Here is a 23,088-nt window from a genome sequence, read left to right on the forward strand (position 1 = left end):
TGAACTACAAATGGCTTGATCCTTTCTTAGGGTACGTAGGTAGTGTAACGCTAAGGTTAGATGCAACCATGAAATAAAAGGAAATGAATGCGTGGTTAAATCATTGATTGTGTTTTGGTCTTGTCTTGGATGCGAGACATGATAGATAAATAAGAATGTGGTGACGTCACGTGTAGATCTTAGTCATATGTCGGGATCTAGGCGCGACATCGTCAACCTATTGTACATCTCATACGTCTTTGTAATGCTAAGTATTTTTCTTAAATATAACTAGTACATGCCTAGGTGGAATATATATATATATATATATATATATATATTAATTTTTAAAGAGGGAAAGAGTTGGAGAGAACATGAGGGTGGGAGTGAGGAAAGAGGGAAAGAGGTTTCATTTATTTATTGTTTTAATTTTTAAATTAGAGATGTTAAAATCATCTGTACGTGATGCTTGAACAAAAAGCTATAAAATTTTATTTTGTGAAATTACATTATTGCCATTAACTTTTTTGTTGTGATAAAAGACTAAATAGTTTTTTTCACCCTTTTTGTTAGTTGACAAAGAGAATTCTATTAATATTTAGTTTATATTATTTAAATTTTAAATAGTAAAAGGTAAAATTGAACGGTAACATGACCATATATAATTATATGATTTTTATTATTATTTTTAGACAGGGTTATATCTACCAGATTATCTACGATCCTATATATTCATCCCAATCATATACCCAATGATCAATATTGGGTGTGTTATATTGGGTTGGATTAGGTTGACTAGAATTCGACTTAGGTTGGGTTAGGCATGGAGTACAACCTCAACCCAAGCAACCTAATTTAACAAATGTTTGGGTTGAGGTCTAGTTGTGTCCGGACATGCTTTTATTTTCTTACTTTAAAGGTGCAATGGGGTTAAAAGATGGGTTAGGCATGAAACAATATGGACATTGTGGCAACTATTCAAAAATGGAGCATTTTTACATCACGTGTTATTTTTATGACAACATCAACAATTAAATCACAAGCATACGGTTGGGTTGTTTTGAATTTTGTGAGCGCTCAATTTTTGGTGACATGAGTAAGGCCCCGTTTGGTTTTTTTTTTTTATTTTTTTTTTTACCAAAAACTGCTTCACTTTAAAGTTAAACAGTAAAAAAAATGTTTGGTAAAAGTAAAATATGCTGCTTATTTTAAAACAATAACCTCCAGACAACAGCTTTTAAAAGCAGCATATAAGTTACTTTTAAAAGCTGTTTTAATAAAAAGCAGAGTTGAGCTTGTAATACATATTTCAATTGTTGTAATACCTTCATTAATATTTTAGAAATGACATTATTTGCCTTCCACACACATTTTATTCCTTAGAGAATAAGTGACCGTTACGACCTACCACTATAAACACTAACATTACACTATCAACACCATTACCACCACTATTGTTGCCACCACTACAATCATAACCGTAACCGCCACCACTACTGCCACAACCATAATAGCCACTACCTCCTTTGGCACCATCAATGCCACTGTCGCCACCACCACCATAACCACCACCACTACCACTGCCCCTAGCACCACTGTTACCTCTAGGCCCAAACCACCACACCCCACTATTAGCACGACAACCATACCTTCGCTATAACCACAACCGCCACAACTGCCACCACCGGCATTACCACCGCCCAGCACCATTATTACCTCTACACCACAACCACAATTGTCGCTACCAGCATTACCACCGCCCCTAGCACCATTGTTACCTCTACAACCCAACCACCACATCCCACTTTTAACACCACCACCGCCATACCTCCACCATTACTGTTATCATCACCACCATTGCAACCACCACTACCATTACCAACATTGTCTCCACCACTACCATTACCAACATTGTCTCCACCACTACTGTTGTCTCCCCACTCCTACTACTATGTTCATTTTGTCATTGTATACAATATACTACTTTTACATTAAAATTTACCAAACGCTTTTACACTGCTTTTCTTACTCACAACATTTTAAAAATACAGTTTACTAAACGCTCATCTGCTTTATTTTATAGTTAATTATTCTTAAAGTATGGCTGAAGCAGTTTTTTTTTTAAAAGCACAGGAATCCCAAAATGGCCCAAAGTTCTATTGAGCGACTTTTGTCCATTTTAGTTTTTACATTTTTTTTTCTAAAAAGGGGACCAGTTAGTAACTTCGCCACAACAATCCCATTCCGAGACCGAGGCATTTTAGCCACCCCTGGCCATCATCGTGCGATTCATCAACGTCAGAAATCAAACCTAGAACATGCCATGTGAAATACGAGCCTAGAATTCGTCTCCAACAACTGGACCACCCCGTGGTGCTTTAGTATTGTCATTTTATATACTCGTTGCTTTTGTTACCAGCTTGTTGCTTTTGCTGTCTTGAAACAAAGAAATAATCGCAAGCGCACAAAATTACAAATGAAGTGTGTGAGACATTGAGACATAAGTAAGACATTTTTTGTTTTGTTGTTTGGGGGGGGTGGTGTAAAACAAGAAAATAACAAAACATGTGCTTGTGTCGAAAATTTGAGGTAACATTCACCAGAACTGAAATTTGCATCAGAAATAATAAAAAATTCGACTTCACAATAATCGTATTTACTGTTCTTGTTAAAAATGTACCAAGAACGAAAACAACGAGATTAGGGTAAGAAGTGCGAGTACAAACTATTATACATTTACCGCCACTCGTCGACACTAACGAGTAATGACCAGAAGAAAGGTGCAACTTTTTTCTACATACAAAACCTCACAGCATACAGATTACAACTATGTGCACACCCTTCCTCACAAAAATTAAAATTAGAGGGAAAGGAATAAAAAGAATAATCAAATTGAGCTACTACTTCCAAACTTCCTAATCCTTAAAAATCAAATTCGACTATTAATTCCTCGCAACCATTGTTATGTTTGAACTATCTGTGGCTTCTGGTGCGGGCTTTACATACTTCCCTATTGCTTTCTGGTGAGTCCGCCTTTTTATTCTTTCTATTTTTTCCTTACTTTTCTGCTTCCTCCTTGCTTTTTGCTTATGCCTTAAATGTCTCTCTTTTTCATACATACCTTGCCAGAACACCTCGCCTGTTAATGGCCACAACCATCGCCTTGTGGGGTGCTCAAGATCTGATTCCTCGGCCAAGTCCTCGTCCATGCTCTTTAGGGTGGAGTAGGAGAACCATTTGATGCACATATGACCTTTCCTGCTCTTAAACCTATGCTGTTCCTGCATCACACCAGTCTCATGGTGCACATATACCATCCGCCTCGCACTGTGGTACGCCCAAACATTTATGAGTAACTCAAGAAGCCGTGAATAGCAACGTTTGTCCTGCAATTTGCAGATGCACACGTGAGTAAAATAACCCCAAGCAAAAATTTTATCAGTCGAAGAAAAATGATAAAAGCGGAAGCAAATTACTTTTGACAAACTCAAGTAACAGCGGCCACTTGAATGGTGTTCATCATACATTTGTGCATCCATTGCATCCACAAACATTCTGCACACCCAACAGTTCATGTTAACATTTAAAGACTAGCTTTCACAGTAGATTGTATGGTAGAGCATTTATGTACATACACAAAGTGCAATATTTCTTACCTAGAAAACATTACAAACTCTAGGAAGGACTTTGTTGGCAAAGCCCAGCTATGCATGACAGACCACGTGTCCCCATCCACCGGCATGCGTGGTATAAATTCCAAATCGTACTTTACGCCATACATCCTTTTAAGAGCCTCAGAAAAAGCAAACCTTCAATTACCATGTGGAAAAATTAGGTCAAAAGATCCTCTAACTCACATTTGAGAGAAAGGGAAGGTTCTGACAAGAATCAACTAAAGCATCACCAGTCTTACTTGCAATTTCCAGCATTTATACTATCACAGAATGACCAAAAATCTTGTTTCAGAGGATTTCGTGGATCATTATCCATGCGCGCCCAAAAGTAGAGTGCGTCTCCATGCCTTCGTGTTTGAATAGCTCCTAACAATGCATTTTCAGCTATTCCAGATAAAGAAACCTGTCCCAATTCCCATTGCCTATGTTAGATCCAAAGGATCCTATATATATATATATATATATATATATATATAAATATAAATAAAAACGCAGAAAGATGAAAAGAATTCATTGCTTTGTTTAGTCATTTTTCATTTAGAGACAGATCTCCAAGAATACCCCAACAGTAGATATACTAGGCACATGCTGCTTAATTTGAGTTATCAGAAGATCGAGAACGTTTATCATACAACTTCTTTGTTGTCCCTTTCTTCTTTGTGGATTTTATTTTAAAGTGACAGGACTCATGCAACATTTGTAAGTGAAAGTAACAACATTTAGCATTTGCATGACAAGATGAAGTATACAATGTTGCAACACTTTTATTCCTTAAAAAAAGGAATGAGATTAAGAAAGGGTGGTGCTATCCTCACCCATTTTTACCTCTCCCACACTCTCAATTTTCAGCCGTCGGATCAAATGAATTGAAGAAGATCAATGGACAAAAACTAACAAGGGTGTATGGGAAGTATAAATAGGTGTGTGAATGGCACTATCTTTAAGAAAACAGGTCTCAAATCTTGCTAGATGGCTAAGATACTGTTATCAAGTGATACCTCTTCTACCCTGAAAAGGCAAAAACATATAAGGAATATGAAAGCTAGAGCTTTTACTGGTTCCAAGGTCTGTTGACAGGCCCAATGAGGCCTTCCAACATGCCACGAATATAAACTGATGGCCCACTATGCAACTTCCAACAAGATCAAGAGGTTAAGACAAAGATGCAGATATGGGTTTTTTCAGGTACTCTGGAAGTTTGTTGAAATCATTTGTACAAATGTAAGGCAAAATCAATACATAAACATGAGAGAGAGAGAGAGAGAGAGAGAGAGAGAGAAATCCAATACCTTCCTTGCTGTTATTCTCCATGACTGAAACCCTATCCATGCATTCTTATGTATACGGTCAATTCGGTTTGCAATGGCAAAGAATGCTCCATACTCACCGAGTACATCTCGATAATAAGGGTTATTAAGAAGTGGAAGACGAGAAGGTGCATCAACATCATCAGCCCTAGGTCTTCGACCTTTAGTGGACTATAAGAATTTTTTTTATGCAACGGTCAGAAAAAAAACTACAAGAATCCCTACTAAATTGACAGCGAAAAAACTGAAAAAAAAAAGTGGCAACACAAATTGTGTAGTTTTTCAAATCAATGTGTTTCAGGCAGAACAATTGTATGGATGGATGCATGCATCCATATAATGTTCACCTAAGTCTATAAAATGAATACAAGAAGAAACAACAAATTGGAGAACTTACCAGCCCAAGTCCACGATAAAGAGATGTAATGTGTAAGAAAGGCCAGGTTCCCTCCCCAGTGTAAGGTTCATATATACACAACGGTTGGCCTGTCCTTTCAAGCTCCCCTTCATCCCTTTCATGCAAATCATTCCTGGAGCGATCAGTCCTTTTGGCATTTCGATACACTTCCTCCCATGTTCCATGGGATTGATCACTTCTATCCTTTAACTGCACAAAATTTTAAATTGTGGGTGTATATAACTGGACAAAGCTCCAATAGAAAAATAAAGGAGGCCCATGAATTGGTTCAATACATAAGGGAAAATAAATAATTTACTGCACACAACGGCCCTTACCATTTCTTCCTCTCTTCTTCTCTTGGTACTATCCATCTGAATGTATTTTTCTTCCTCCCATATACTATACATAAATGAATAATTGGTTGCAGTGGTGCCATTCAACCTCTCCTCTCGAGTACGGTTGTAATGCTCCTCAAAATCATCCAAAAATGCATGACTTCTCAAATTTCTATCTGAATATGTTGAATTTGATACTGCTTCAAATAAGTGCCATTGCCATTTTTCTTTCAATTTGGGAGGGATTTTTGCAACAGCCCTGGGTGGTGCAACTTCTGATGGGAGAATGAGAACATTTTCAAGAAGTGAAGCATATCCTTCGACAGTTTCAGACACCATCAAGCTTTTTCCAGTACCTCTCCCTATTGAGGCAATGTTGCGAGCTAGAGGTGATAACTTTCCTTTTGAAATAACTTGCACCAGGATTTGCGAAAGGACCCTGATATTTTCCTTTGGGAAAAGGTAGCCATTCACTTTATCTTCAACCTGATTGTTAATGCCAATACAGTTAGTAGTCCTCTTCCAAAACAAAATTTTGCAACAATTAACAATCCAAAATTCAACAAGAAGGAATCATTATGTAGATTCACACCATGGTGATTGGGATACAAAGTAAGCAATAAATATTACATGGCAACACGTTTTATGCCCCACATTTCAGTAAATCCGTCATTAGATTCTACATGCCCTAATTCTACAGTTCCAGATAAGCTTAGCCACTTAACACTAAGATATATGACAGTGTGGATTCTAATGTTAAAACTACATACAATCTAACAAGACCTTTCCTCGAGGTCCAAGTCCATTGGTTGAAAGAATGCTCACTCAAAGGAGAGACTTTAACGATATAACAGGACTTTTGCCCTTGTTTAGTTTTGTATGCCAGATAGGGGACAAATTTCTAAGACTTTAAGAACACCATGTCGAAGGGGACAATGTGTCCAAGAAAAAGAAAAAAATCAAGAGGATGTTGACCTAGTTGAGTGGAAAAAAGATAAATACAGATTAATGTATGACGAGCATAGAAATATTAACAATGAAAAGGATCTGTGTTGAACACCATCCCAAGCACTTGTTCCTGATTTAAGTTTCAGTTGAACTTAAACTCAAGGTTATGAATAAAATAACAGCCAAGCCTTATCCCACTTAAGTGGGGTCAGCTGTATGAATCCTAGAATGCCATTGTGCTCGGTTTCGCACCAAGTCTTCCATCATAATTTTTTTCATTAAGATATAAACTTTGATCATTTTCAAGACCTACGAGTCTGTAGAGTCAAGAAAAAAAGTATCAAGAAACATACATATTTCCTGATCATGGAGAGATCTGGGGCAACTATTGGTTTCTCAAGGCACATGGCTTTGATTAAAATGTCTGGAAATGATTGCTCTTCAAGGAAGGATCCATATATCACAACATCAGATATATTTAGAACGCTGTCTGCATCCATATCAACAGCTACATGCTTCACAATGCCACTCTGGTACTTCAAATTGTGGGCAATGGCCTAAGATCACATCAACCAATAAGAAGCATATATAACACATCGTCAAGCTTACAATAAAGAAATATATCCATCCCCACACAATTTGAAGCAGAGTTCAGTTACACACCTCAACAACCGAACTATAGTTACTTGTTGAGTCTCCACTCAAAACAATGATTTTGAGATGAGAATAAGAATTGTTAACCAACGAGGAATCCTCCAGAAGCGGTAATACAGCTTGTAGAACAATGGAATGCTCCAGCCACAAGCCCCTATACAAAAATTGGCTTCCCACAATTGTAACTACAACGTCTTCAGACTCAAAACCCATCTTGGTACGCAGATTATTTTTGTCTGAAGCCAATAAAGAATCTTCCTTGCATGCTTCAGCAGGAGAACCCGGAATAACAAAAAAGTTTCCAGCATCAAATACCGAGTAAATCATCTGTGTGAGTAAAGAAACCAATCAAACTTCTGGAAATTAGGACAATTTTAAAACCAATGATAGCATGGGTTTTAAGTGACTCATAATTGTCTAACACTATCACATCTACTATTTTTAAATGATTGGTTTTATTGGATGATGGTTACCATTCAATGTTCAGTGCTTGTTTAATGGTACTTATTCCCTTACTGATAAGACATCTGACCTCAATACAGTGAATGTTATATGGAGTCTAGCTTCACTTATTTTAGTAAATTGTTCACTTCCCTTGATATTATGCAAAATGATGAGACATATCCCAAGTCTAGGAGAAATACACTCCACCCCTTTTTACTACAAGTCTGTTAACAGCAGTCTTTGGTAGATGATTTGTAATATTTCAAAACCTTGAGGGTGCGGAATGTGATTCCTTCTTTTCCTTCTCCCCTACAGTAATTTGAAGAGCTTTAGCCTTGGCAGTTCAGGTCCAAAATATGGCAATATAATGGCAAGCAACTACCAAACGGAGGACCATGAAGGAGACCAAATGGACACAGTAAATCACCCATTTAATGCGTATGATATCGTGATAGAATGAAATGCAACAAGTTAACCAGTGCTATAAAGTTCTGGTAAATTATAGCCTATGGGTTGAGCCCAAAAAATGGCCATAAGGGCGAGCAATGACCACTCAGTTGTCCTAGAAGAACCATGGAGGAGTATAGACACAACCTTTTCATGTGTATGATCTTGTGATAGAATGATAATCAACAATATAACAAGTGTTATAAAATCACACCGGCCAGATAAATCTTACCGGTAGAAAATGATTTGGGAAGACAACAACTGTAGATCGGTTGAAGAGTCTTTTCCAATCATTTAAAAGTTCGGTCTGCCTATTTGAAGAGTACTTTCTTGATCGAGCAGCAAGTGCTTGTTCATGTATAGTCCATATTATAGGTAAAGACTTGAAAGGCTCCTGCAAAAAACTGTGACAAGTAAAACCATTCACGTTGTTTGATAGAGAAGTTTCTGAAGGGAAGAACACCAAAGCAACTACATTTAAGTACACAAAAGCAAATGGCAGTCTCAAAAGAAAGCAACACGTTCAAGTGACATTGATAATTAGGAAGTCAATCATAAATTTTAAAGTAACTAAATGATATATCTTACCAAGAAAAGATGCCCTTTGCTTCAAGAGAGTTCACAAGTATGCCGTTATAACTGCAAGATACATATGTTTTGATCAGATTCAACCATCACTAGATCCCATTAACTGAACCATGGCCAGTAACGTTGGCTTATTAAACAATAAGTAAACAAAATCAACCAAAGTGGATGTAACATCCAGTCACAAGTAACATAATTTCCCAGGAAATTAAACTGATGTTAAATATCCTCACAACGGGAAACTAGTAACTCGTTCAAACAAAATAGAATCATGGTGTGAGAGCATCTCCAACGGTGCTAGCTTCTTTTTTTCCCCTATTTTAGCTAGTCATTCACTCCAATGCTAATTTAGCTAGTCATTCAAGTCCAATAGTATTTTAGCGTTGAATATTTAAGTGTTATTTCATAAAAATTAAAAATCATTTTAATAGACAAATATCCAGATGTGGAAGACCCAATAGAAGTCTAGAAGCAGCGAACCATCTTCTTTGGTCAAACTCTCTCTGGTCCATCCTCAACTTCTCCGCCCTCTCTCATTTCCTTTCCCTTCTCCAACTTTCAAATGATTTCGCTTCAAAAGGATCTATATCCAAACATTAATCATCCTTTTGTATCTATCATTTCTTAATTTCCAAATATGACGGCTACCAAATCCATTTCCAGATCTGATTGTACCAAAACCATCGTCCTCCACAGTCCATGCCGTCGACGACTGAATATTCGTGTAGTCTCCTTGAGTTTCATACACTTCTCGTCGTTGCACAGAAAATAGCTGGTGTGCGAGCGTACAATGAAATAACATTAAAAATTTAAAATAAGTTTAGCTAGCCTTGAATTTCTCTCTCCTCCTCGCATCATCTAGTGAGCAACTGTTCAAAAAATTAAATTTTCTGCTAAGATAGCTAGCCTGTTGGACTTCATTTTTTCTTAGTTTTGCTACATTTTCTGCTAAAGTAGCCAAAAAGCTTCATTTAGTTAGCACCGCTGGAGATGCTCTGAACATGGGCTTTGGTCCCAATGTAGCATATAAATACTAAAACTAACTCAGCTTCAGAAGTAAATAGGATTAAGGATGTTGCATACAAACGATAAGAAAAGAAAAATATAATATGAGTGTTATACGAACACGAAAGGTTTATGTAAAGAACTCATGCTCATATTTCTCTAATGCTCCAAATGAGGTCAAACAAACAAAACATATGTGCTAGCCAAAGTGAGAAGATATTCTACATTGTTGCATTGAAACGAAATTGTAATAAGTCCACAATATGTCAGTCTACATTAAGCATGAAGACATACTTTAGCCAGTCTACATTAAGCTCTGGCTGGTCACTGGTTTGGATAATGGTGACCCGAACTCCTAGACCTCTCCAAATGTCATGCACAGGACCATCTTCAATTGAATAAACCTGCGGCAGTATAAACAACATGCCACAAAAAACCATCACATACAAAAGCATTAAACTGCCATATAATCTTCAATATACACAGAATTTATTGTAGATACTTATAGTGCAAAGATTACTCGTAATCCATGGGACATGCATGTCCCTGGTGACAAACTAAATTCGGAGCGAAATCTTTCAAAAAGCATCCATATCAAATTACCGAAAGTGTGTATCCAATCTCCTGCAATGCAGCTGCAACAGTCACCATCAGTAACTGTTGTGAATCAACCGACAGATCGGCAAAAACCTTCAGGTAAAAGAACGAAAGCAGAAGGCCAACAAACGAAAACAAATCAGTAAATAAACAGAGTAAGCAAGCACAACGTCATATGAAATCCAATATGTCAACACATCCCAGCATGCAATACATTCCAAGTACAAGAAGCCAAACTCAAAACACTAATCCAAAACAAAACACAACATCTGGAAATCATTGAAAGTTGTCGAAAAAATCGAATACTTACGAGTGCAAGCTGAGGTTTTCTGTACCCAAAACGTTGCTGCCGTGTCCGGTTGAAAGCAGGAGAGAGATTAACCTCTCTAGCTTCCTTCTGAAATTTCTCCAAAAGCTTTGAAGGCTCAAATCTAATGTCTTCCCCAAAATCTAACAACCCCAACTCCTTCAAGAACCTCAAATTCTCCGACCTCAATCCCACATTCTTCATCAAATCCCCTGACTTTTCGTCTTCAACCACCGAACCAGGCAAGTACATTTGGAACAGCACCACAAAGAACAGAAACACAGCCACAGTGCAAATCCATTGGAGGTAATCCAGCCTCTTCAGGAGCAGAAACCTTGAAAACTTCGATCTGGGTCTCTGCAAAAATGGGCTTCTGCCGTTCGATGAAGACCGCAGAAGTGGGTCCCTCTTCAATGGGACCCCACTTTCCAACGAACCCATTTCAGCTAGCTTCTCCTTCCCATGGATTCACACTGAAAAAGCTTCAATCTTTACACGATCACATAAAAAATCAGAGCTTATTTCTTCAACCAGGTCAAAAATCGAAAACCCACAAAGCTTTCTATGCCAATTAAAGAACCCACAGAGCTTTTTCTGGAAATCGAAAAACCCAGAAAGTTTTCTCAGTCGTTTACAGATAGGTATCGATGTCTATCGGGGTTTCAGATAAGCGTTGTTTATCAAAGGAATCTTGTGAGGTAAGTACAAAAGAGATGTCAGAGATTATTGCATATAGGCTGAAGAAGTAGTGAAGGTGAGAAATTCGTGTTTGATATTTACGTGGACTTTGAAAAGTGAATTTTTTTTTCAGATTTGTCGACGAAATATTTGGGGGAGAAAAATACGCTGTTTTATTGTTGTCCTTGCCACCGAGTGAACTATAATTCGGGCCAAAATATGATTTAGGTGATTCTCTGTCTGTGCGTTCCCCGTTTTTTTTTTTTTTTTTTTTTTTTTTTTTTTTTAAGGAACTTTAATAAAAAAATTTGATATTGTTCATTTTAACGAAATTCATATTTTTACACTAAAAAATTAATTTTTGTACTATTTACTTTACCTTTTATTCTATCCTTATCGTTAAAATTTAAAGTTTTCAAACCGTTTTCATTAATTTTTTTTTTCTATGTCGAAAATTACAAAATATCCCCAAGTTTTCTAAGATGTATCCTGAGTATTTTCTAATGGTTCCAAATCGATTAAGAATAAAATATATGATTCCAATTTATAACAAAGATAGAATTTTAGTATCGCAAATTTGGTTCAAAATCTGATTTAATATAAAGAGAATTAATTTGTACACGATAGGATTATTGTTCTTGCCGAGTGATTTATAATTATACGTCAATTTAATATAAAGAATAGCATTTTTTGTAATACATATTTTTTTTAACAAACGATAATATATGTACTAAAAAGGTGAGAAAGTATAAGCTTTACAATGAGCTTGATATAATAATGTGATTCAACTTTGTCTTTGGTGAAAATCGAACATAAGACCTCTCACTTACGAAATATCATTAGACCGTAGTACTAAGGACTAGTTTGGTAATGTTATACTTAAAAAAATAAATAAAAATAAAAATTGTTTCTCCTGTGTTGTCATGCTAGTTTGTAGTGCATATTTACAAGAGTATATAAATTCACGAGTCAATTTAAAATATATGATTACTATTTAATATAAAAGATAGCATTTTAGTACTACAAATTTGGGCCAAAATCTAATTTAATATAAAGAGATTTAATTAGTCCACATCAAGATTATTTTCTTTGCAGGGTGATTTATAAATTCACAAATCAATTTAATATAAAGGATTAATTAGTTAACCACACGACTATTGTCCTTGCCGAGTGATCTATAAATTAACGAATCAAATTAATATAAAGGATTAATTAGTACATTACATGATTTTTGTCCTTGCTGAGGGTCAAAATCTAATTTAATATAGAGATATTTAATTAGTACACTACACAACTATTGTCCTTGTCGAGTGATGTATAAACTCACTGAGTCGGATTAATAAAAGGATTCGAACTTAGTAACTAACCTAACATCTAATTTAACAAAATATATCGTTGAATAATAATTTAATAAAGGATAGCATTTCAGTATTGCATATTTACAAGTCTATAAATTCACCAATCAATTTTATATAAAAGATAGCATTTGAGGTTATCATTTTTGTTTTGGGTTATTGTACACAATGATTTCTGAGATTTGCATGATCAATAGAAATGGTTCCTGAGATTGAAGATCAATAGAAATAGTCCATGAGATTGTCCACCGTCCATGATTTTGGTCCTTCCGTTAAAAACGATTTTGGGCAATTTTCAAAGCTTTGTAACTCAATCGTTTGTTAACCAAATTCGACCCATAATATATCAAAATGAAGATAGGAAAGTGTAGAATAAGATTATACCTATTTGGAAGCCCAATGGTTGCCAGATATGGCCGGAAAATAGCCTGAAAGGTGACTGGTCCGCGAAAAAACTAGAAAACGCTTCGGAAACTGGGTAAACTTTAAACATTCAAAACTTCTTCAATACTCAACCAAATCTAGTGATTCGAAAATGAAAATAATACTTCTTGGTTAGACTAAGAGAATGGTACATTTTTTGAAGGCTAACTTGTCGTGGTTTGGCCGGAAAACTACTCTAAAGTGGCTAAGAAAGATACCATTCTCTTCATCTCGTCGAGAAGTATGATTTTCGTTTTTGAATCACTCAATTTCGTTGAGTATTGAAGAAGTTATGAACGTTTAAAGTTTACTCAATTTCTGTCGAGTTTGGTTAAGAATTGAGTATTGAAAAAGTTATGAACGTTTAAAGTTTACTCAGTTTCTAGCAAGTTTTGTTAAGAATCGATTGAGTTACGATGCCTTAAAAATTGTCCAAAGAGTTTTTTAACGGAATGACCAAAATCATGGATGGTTGACAATCTCAATGACCATTTCTATTGATCATGCAAATTTGAAGGATCATTTTGTATAATAACCCTTTTTTTAAAAAAAAAAAATTATTATTATTATGAGGAAGGGAAAGGTTCGAAACTATTACTATAATTTCAGGAATGAGAGTTCAAACCCAGGACGCCTAAGTGAAGACCCAACACCGTATCTCTTATAAGTGGAATTATTTTCACGTTTGAGTTTCTTTTATTTATTTAATTCTAACTCGCATTCCGGATTCCGGTCTTCTACCTACCTCAAGTCTGGGGCATGACACACATGCATTTGAGGTTATCATTATGTTTGTCCTTGCCGCGTGATCTATTAACACGAATCAATCTAATATAAAGGATTAATTAGTACATACTTATTATCTTTTGATCTATAAATTCGGGCCAAAATTTAATTTAATATAAAGAGATTTAATTAGTACACGACACGTTATTGTCCTTGTCAAGTGATTTATAAATTCACGAGTCAATTTAATATAAAGGATAGCATTTCAGTCCTGCAAATTTGGACCAAAATTTGATTTAATATAAAGAGATTAAATTAGTACGTGATACGATTATTGTTCTTGCCGAATGATTTGTATTTGAAATTATAATTTGTTTTTGTCAGAGATAAGAAACTTCACATGGATCAAAAGGTTTTTAATTTGTTTAATTGACATTATTTCTGGTTATAATTTGTTTGATAAGGTTTGTACTTTGCACACATCATCAAGTTAATAATTTAAGATTGTCATGCTTATTTTGATTTATCATTATTTTTTGTCGTTGTAAAAAGTTTCACATTTATGTATTATTAAACTGTGGTGCTATTCACATACTTATTTTTATTTTTCATACATTTCTCTTAATTTTTAGATACCAGATTAAATGAATTGAAAACGATCAAAGAAAAAATTAAATAGGTATGCGTGAAAGATAAAAAGATGTATGTAGATAACACTATCCTTATTAAATATAAAATACAAAAGTTAATAATGTGGTTTGAACTCAAAATCTTTTTTAGCATAACTGTTTCTCTTTATTTATATAAGTAATAACCTGTATAGAAGTATGAGCATATGGATAGACAAACGTTTAAAGTTTATATTGACACATTAAATCCAAACCCAGCAAGAAGAAAAAAGGAGGGTTTTTTTTTTTTTTTTGGTACAGGCGAAGGGGAAGAAGAGGTAAGCTTAGCCTCACAATGAACTAACAATAATGTGGTTCAAATTCATTTTTGGTGAGAATCGAACATAAGACCTCTCACTTACAAATGAAGATGAATATCACTAGACCGTAGTACTAAGTGGCAAAAGGAGGTAATTTTTACATATCCTTTTTTAGTTTTCACACACTTTTCTTTATCTTTTACAATCAATAAATAAAATGAATACTGTACAAAAAAAAGTATGCTAGGACTAAAAATGGTGTATCTTCTTAGAAAGAGAAAGAAAAGGTAAAAATTTTTTTTTTTTTAAATGCATGTTATTTGCTTATATAAAGAATGGAAATCACAAATAGCATTTTAACGTAGTGACGAAAAGTAAATATGAATATACACACTGATGTGGATTCAATTCTCACCAATCTTCATTCCCTCCAACAGCTCACAATTTAACTTACTAAAGTTATACTTGGTAAAAAAAAAAAAAAAACGTAAAATGAACGATAAAAAAATACATAAAATAAAAATAGAAAAATAGAAAATTATTTTAAGTAACTTAATGGCAATAAAATAAATAATTCATAAGAGCGCCAGGTGACGCTTCCGAGCCAACTAACATTTTAAATAATGGAATTGGTATAAAAATAATTATAATTATGTAAAGAGCAGAGTGTGCTTAATATTAGCAAAGCTGCTATTCTAGACAGTAATATGAACAAAATGGGAAAAGCCATTATATATTAAATTGTTTGTATGACACAAGTTGAGGCGTGTTGAGCATGAATGATGCCTTCCAAGCTGTCTGACATCACATGTGATATGAAGACATGATATATATATATATATACACACACACACATGTATATATATATATATATATATATGTATATAGTGTGTGTATATATGTGTATATACATGTATATATATATATAATAATAAGAGTTTTATGAAAAGTCCGTGTTACTGTTTACTTTAATGAAAAATTATATTTTTACACTAAAAAGTCAAATCTAGTACTATTCATTTTACCCTTTATTTTGTCCTAATCGTTAAAACTCAAAGTTTTCAAGCATTTTCATTAGTTTTCCTTATAATATATTGTAGAAATTAGGAGCTTTTACATTTTGAGATCTTGTTTATTTTTCAGCACACTACATTACTTCATGGCTGGGCGGATATCGAGTGGATTGGTAGGGTTGGATTTCAATTCATTGGCTAATTCAATAGGCTCGAGTTGATATTATTGAAATTCAGTTTCACTCAAGAAAATAGGCAAACCAACCCACCTAAACTATTCTAAGGCAGGTTGGGTTTGTGAGGGTTCAACAGGTTAGGATCATTTACTTTCTTTCTTATTCCTAAATTGAGTAATGAGTGATAAATACTTCAAAATACATGTCATATTAAACTTAAATAATGTGAATTTGGTGTTGTAAAATCACTAGTATGCCTAATCATGTAATGTCTTGTTTCAAATGTCCTGATAGACTCACGAAAAAACTAAATAAGAATTAATGTAGAGATTTCTTTTGGGGAAGAGAGTAAAAGTTAAACCCAGTTGGATGGAGTGAGGTTTGCAAGGCCAAGGATCCGGGTGGTTTACCTATAACAAGGGCTGACCACTTCAATAATGCTTGCCTTACTAAACTATGACGAAAATTTTTAAAAGAGGAAAATAGCTTATGGGTGAAAATTGTCTAAAATAAGTACCCTAGAAATGAAAGTTTCTTAAATTGCAAAATCAAGCAAAATCATTCTCTTGCCTAGAAAGGTACTCTTAAAAGTAGAAATGTTATTCGCAACTCTATGAGATGGATTGTGGGTAGTGATGAGGATATCCCTTTGAGCCATCAATGGATTTTCCTTACCCTTTATTCCATCTCATCCCGAAAGACAATCATGGAAACTTGAACTGAAATTTAAGAGTGAATGATTTTATTGAGAATAATTGTTGAAACAGAGAACGTCTTCAGCAAGTGTTGGATAGTGATATTGTTAGAAAGATATGTATGGTTGCTATTTCGCGGTACAACAAGGAGGACTTCTTTGTGTGGGAGCATTCTTCGAATTGGGAAGTCTCTAAATTAAGTTAGCCATGTGTATCCAAGGTAATAACAACCAAGAAGTAAATAGAAATAAACTTCTAAAACGGATGTGGAGTCTAAAAATTCCTCCAAAAATTAAAAATTTTGCTTGGCTTTTGATTTTGGAAAGACTGCATACTAAGCCACAACCGAGTAGACATATTCAAAGCATTAGTACAAGTTATCCTGTTTGTAATGGGGATGAGGAAAGTCAAAATCATATTTCCTTAATCGCCACCATGCACTTCAAACGTGGAATTGATACCAAGTGAGTCCATGGAAAAGTAGCAACCATCAAGTCAGTAATGAAATCGACTGGTTGGAGATCCTTAACGCTAATGAGGAGGAGTTAACTGACTTGAGTAAAGCAATTTTAATTTGTTGGCAATTATGGCAAGATCGAAATAACAAAAAGTTTAATAGCATAGATCCAAATGCAACTAAAAGTCATGGTGTGGCTGTGTGGCAACAAAAGTGGGTATTGTTTTGTTTTTTTGTTTTTTTTTTTTTTTTTTGGCAAACAACAATTCAGTCAAGACGGTGGCATTGTACCATAACCATATTTTGATGGATTTGCTTATTTGGGAAAGAGTGATGCAGCTTTTGTTTCGAAGAACCATAAGGTCTTGTTTTGCAGGCCGGACTGTACTGACTATTTCAATCAGATATATTAATTTATACATCGAATTGTACTAACTAAATAATCTGATGTTTGGTATAGTATCGGGCTAACGTCCGATTATATATACTGTCTTGATACTACATTAGATAAGAATATTTTTTTTTTTCAAGAAAAAATTGATGATAAAATGGAAAAAAAAAAAACAAATTCAAAAACTCATGGAAGATAAAATGGAGGAAAAAAAAAGAAGAGAAAATTAAATATTAATTAATTAATGAAATCTTTTTTGTCAACCAAAATAGGGTGAAAAGACAACTTAGTCCTCCTTCAACCCATCATCGTTTGTACCTGAACCATATGTGCATCCTCCAAAGTTGGTTCCCCACTGTTCTATGTCACCATCATTTTCCTCATATTTTGTTGATGACTCGTTTGGTCACTCTAATGTTGTGGCAGCTATCTATGCTGAAAAAGCAAAAGGAGTCTCTTCTCCTGATGTTCAACCATTGCATTCTTCTCCAGTTCCCAATGCAAAACATATCTGGTTCACGTACTCTGATGATGAGGATGAAGATAGTAATGTGGCGAATGAAGATGTGGTTGCTGAAACTGATGCCTCTGCCTCTCCTATGCACTCGAATGCATCGTCTCATTCTGAGGAATTCTAAATTATGGGGGAGTGGGGTTTGGAGTATAGTTTCTTAGGAGAGCACGAATCTTGGGGGAGTTCAATTTCTTTTGCTATGTTATTAAACATTTGTGCTTAAATTGTAATTTGAAACTCCTTTTTTTTTTTTTTTTTTTTTTGTAATTATTGCTGTGCTAGTCTCAGCTTAGCTAATGTTGGCTATCAAATCAAATAGGTGTTTTGAACAGATTACATTGACATGCTTTTATGCTTTTAAATATTTTGATACTGAGAATTGTACATTGTCCGTAAACCTATTTGTTGTCCTTATTGTTGGCTTTTATATACTTCATTTGTAGTTGGATATTTCTGTGTTGAGCTTAATTGACATATCCATTTCTTTTGTTTATTGAATTTGGCATATCATTCATTTTAAATCCTTTGTCTTTGCCATGACAAAATGGGGGAGAAGAAAATTAAAATTTGAAAATTTGTGTTGTGTTGTGTTGCAATCATGTACAATGCTAAACAATTTACTTCCTTGCAATTGCTTTAACCATGATAACTTTTCACTTGTTCTTTGTCAATAGTACTTCTTTGCAGGACTCATCCTTTTGTGTTCTCTTGAGTGAGGTTGGGTGAATTTAGTTATAGGTTTTGGGTTATTTTGTCAAGAAAAACCGAAGGGGGAGATTGTGAAGACTAGTTGTATTGTTTGGCTTCCCTTTGTCAAATGTTGTAAATTGTACCACACATGCTCTAGTTAGTTTTAGGGTTAAAATACTTCTTTGGGATCATGCTGCTGGAAATATTCATCTCAAGTACATCAAAGGTTTTTCATACATATGCATTTTATGTCATTATTTCCAATTCATTCTGTCTAGTGGCTTTGTCTAGTCAAAACTTCTCGCTGTTTTCACGCGAGCTGAGCACACACTTTAAGACAACCCACATGGGCTTTCTGACAGCCTTTTCCCCAAGAGTGTTTTTCATCCCTTGATCTTTGCATATTGTTTTTGCACATGACACGTGGTCTTTCCATCCCTTTCTTTTTGTCTGAAACAAGCCCACTATAAAATGATTCATCTAGGGTTTCATTTTCACTTGGCTAGGAGAGTTTATTTTTCGAAAAATGTTGTTTTTAGCTTAGAGCTGCCCTTTGGTTCTCACTTGAAAACACTAACCTCAAAATCACATCCATGCAGTAAACACCCACATCATTGCATATTAGGATAGCATTGCTTTTGTGATTTTGATCTTTGTTTCAGGTCAAGTTTTTATAAGTTTCAAATCTTTGAACTGACCTCTTTTTGGATTCGCATCAATTTCATCTTTCAAGTGTTTGACTGGTGAAACTGACTAGACAATCCAGATTTGCATCAACTTCATCATAATATCATTTTCATAAGTTGATTGAATCTCGGTGCCACAAAGTGAAGAGCTCAGGAGGAGTTGCCACTTTGTGAGGACAGAAAGAGTTCACCTTGTGCAAGGCAAGGTTGCACAAAGGTACAAGCTACTCTGTAGTTTAAGATCTAGGAATTGAGCTTGTGTGGATTCACTAGTGGATTGGATTTAGGGGAGAGTCTTCAGTTTTTTAACCCAAAGGTGGATTTTTTCCGGCCAAAAACATCCCGTGCAATTTATCGCTTTACTAGTTTACTTTTCTTTCTTTTGGTTGTGATATATGCTCTTCATTATCCACAAATAGATAAGTCCTTGCAACTAAGCTTGCCTGTATTAAAATGTGCACTAAACTGCACCTTAGTTAACTAGGAATTTTATAGTAAACTGAACTTTAATTTGACTTCTTCCACTATGAGTAAACTAATATATCTGAACTTAGTTGATGATTGTTGTTGACTAGTCAAATAAGCACGTATACAGATTTTATATTGCAGGTTATTCCACCTAGTACCAATTTCAAATTTCACTTGACCTTTTGAATCAATTCTTGAGTTGGTTAGGTAGAGCTCGATCTCATGAGCTTATAGGCCCAAACGAATTCCAATTTTGAGTTAAAAGAAGAAATTACGAGCCTCTGAAGTAGAACGGCATTTTGTAATTCGCACGTACTATAATTAGTAAGTGCTATTTTAGAAACTTAGAAATTTGGAAGGTTTCCATTTCGGCAAACCTAACCAGAACCCAGAAAACCTACAGACCCAAATTAAACCCCATCTACCCGCACGACCATCGATTTTTCGACATCGATTCCGGCCAACTCCAATGAAATTTTTTGATGCCACCTCCACCATCTTGAAGTTTTCAGTCCTCTCTACAAAACCCACCTAAGAACCAACCCATTTAGCCACCGTATGTGGTGGTGCAAGGCCACGAAAGTCAAGGGTTTCGGCGGTGCTCCGACCACCTTTTTCATTTTTCTAGGTTTCCGATCGTCGTAAACCACCATGAATGGCAATGCATGTTGCAGCACATGGGGAGAAGTCAAATTTCATGGGTTTTGGACAACAAGACATTCTCGATGTCCTGACCACATATCCAAGGTTCGTTTGTTGAAATTCGATATGATGGTTTGATTATTCAAGTTTTAGGATAATTGTATCGCCGTACGATTTTTGTAATAAATGAAGGTCTGACCGTTGGATCCATATGAATTTTTTACCTTTTGGAGTAAAATGTAAAGTCATATATGACTCTTGCACTATATTTGGATCAGGGAAATAAACTTGGAGTTTTAATGAAAATCAGAATTTGTAAATTGATATGCACCAATTTCCATGTTTGGGTTCATAAACATATAACTTTAGAATTTTTGCATGGAATAAAAACTTGAAATTTAGGACATCCAATTCCCAAGTTTAAATTCTATGTAAATAGTGTCATTTCCAAATTTCTATGAGTGAGAGTATATGTCATATCTCGTCCCGGGACGGGTCACTTCCCGAGCCCGCTCCACCACCGTAGCACGATATTGTCCGCTTTGGGCTTACCATTCCCTCACGGTTTTGTTTTTGGGAACTCACGAGCAACTTCCCAGTGGGTCACCCATCATGGGATTGCTCTAGCCCCCTTCTCGCTTAACTTCGGAGTTCCTACGGAACCCGAAGCTAGTGAGCTCTCAAAAGGTCTCGTGCTAGGTAGGGATGAGAATATACATTTAAGGATCACTCCCCTGGGCGATGTGGGATGTCACAATCCACCCCCTTAGGGGCCCGACGTCCTCGTCGGCACACCACGGCCAGGGTTAAGCTCTGATACCAATTGTCACATCCCCGCCCGGGGGGAATCACTTCTCGGACCCGCTCTACCACTGTAGCACAATATTGTCCGCTATGGGCTTACCATTCCCTCACGGTTTTGTTTTTGGGAACTCACGAGCAACTTCCAATGGGTCACCCATCATGGGATTGCTTTAGCCCCCTTCTCACTTAACTTCGGAGTTCCTACGGAACCCGAAGCCAGTGAGCTCCCAAAATGCCTCGTGCTAGGTAGAGATGAGAATATACATATAAGGATCACTCCCCTGGGCGATGTGGAATGTCACAGTATAAAAATAACAAATTCCGTATTAAAATGTATTATTCTTTTAAGTTAGCCAAATAAGAAAATTCACAAATTCTAGACAATAAATTGGCTTTTTTTTATTAGCACCCCACAATATGTTGAATACACCGCTCATTAAAATTTAATATTAAATGACTTACATACCTAATATGTAATGACAATTTCAACCTTATAAGGTTTAAAAAAAAAATCCAAATTACTTTTCACATGTATATCCCAAGTTTATTTATCTTTTTCAACTCGTAAAACCACTCTCATCGTCCATTGTAGAATTAATTATTCTTGACATACCTAATATTACAAACACATTAATTGAAAAAATTATTCTTGACAAATGAAACATGAAATCAACGTTTTAGAAACTTTACTTGAGGTAAGACTTCGTATTTTCATTGTTTTAGTGATTTCAACAATATCGGCATGGATATAGCTACGTTATGAATAATATCTATTAAAAACAAATATGATTGATGATGAGAATCACACACCTAATAAACCTTAGCCACATTAGATCACAAAGATCCCTTGATTTTAAAAGCAGCGTAACAACCTAATCTCTTCCTCTAATTCAATGATTCAATAACTACATCCATTCCCATGATTTGACCAAAGGAAAAGAAGAGGAATCATCATCATCAACCCTAATATTTATTTAATCCCCATTACGCAGTGCCATTGCTCCTACTCTATATAAAGCTCTACACTTCTATAGCAGCCATATTTTTTTTGGATTTTCATCTTCCTCATCCACTGTTGCGAAAATACCCACAACCTTCCACCTTTTTCCATGGAAGGGATAGAGAAACATGAAGGGATAAACACATGCAAATAATTAAACAATTGTTGGCACCACTCCAATAGAAAACTATTAAAAATTTCTAAATCACACCGAATGTACTTTTGGATGACCTTATGTATTTGCACCTAAGATTTGAAGAGTGTGTGGTGTACGTAGAAAATGTAAGGTATATGGTGAGAGCGTGGGGTATGAGGTTATTATAGGAAAATAAATGGGGTTTATGAAGATAAGTTTTAATTAAAGAAAGCAAATGTGGGATGTATTAAAAAATGTGGGGTTTCAAATAATAAGCCCAATAAATTCTGTTATTTCAATTTTCTTCATTTTAAAATGGAGAAATTAGAATCCCGTGCATATTTTCAATACTTTTCAGATTAAGCATTAGTTATTTATTTATTTATTTTTGTTTTAAAGCTTTGATTAAGAGGCTTTGACCAATTTCCACATCAACATTTTTCTATTTTTTAAATTACATGTTATTAGTTTAAAAGGGATTTGGATCCTCGCCGAATCCCCTTCCTGGGAATCCTAGGGATCAACGAGCATGGACTGTTGATAAAATATCATATGGTCCCAATTAAATGTTTTTTATATTTTTAAAAGTAAAGTATCATCGTTTTGTGTGAAAAATATAAAAGG

The 23,088-nt window shown here is 35.2% G+C and overlaps 1 protein-coding gene across 1 annotated transcript; it reads right to left on the bottom strand.

Annotated features, from left to right (window-relative positions):
• Positions 1-2,603: 2,603 nt before the first annotated feature.
• On the bottom strand, positions 2,604-11,557 carry LOC137735072 (uncharacterized). The gene is made up of 14 exons (XM_068474443.2): positions 10,686-11,557; positions 10,382-10,468; positions 10,073-10,182; positions 8,777-8,827; positions 8,421-8,592; positions 7,307-7,624; positions 6,997-7,200; positions 5,696-6,181; positions 5,358-5,567; positions 4,943-5,131; positions 3,893-4,056; positions 3,636-3,788; positions 3,456-3,534; positions 2,604-3,365 (listed from the first exon to the last, which is right to left on the bottom strand). Exons 1-14 carry the CDS (start codon positions 11,121-11,123, stop codon positions 2,922-2,924), a joined length of 3,105 nt encoding a protein of 1,034 aa, XP_068330544.2. The 5' UTR covers positions 11,124-11,557; the 3' UTR covers positions 2,604-2,921.
• Positions 11,558-23,088: the final 11,531 nt, after the last annotated feature.

The sequence above is a fragment of the Pyrus communis genome, chromosome 7 (genome assembly GCF_041283825.1).
Source record: "Pyrus communis isolate YQ-2024b chromosome 7, ASM4128382v1, whole genome shotgun sequence".
NCBI lineage: Eukaryota > Viridiplantae > Streptophyta > Magnoliopsida > Rosales > Rosaceae > Pyrus > Pyrus communis.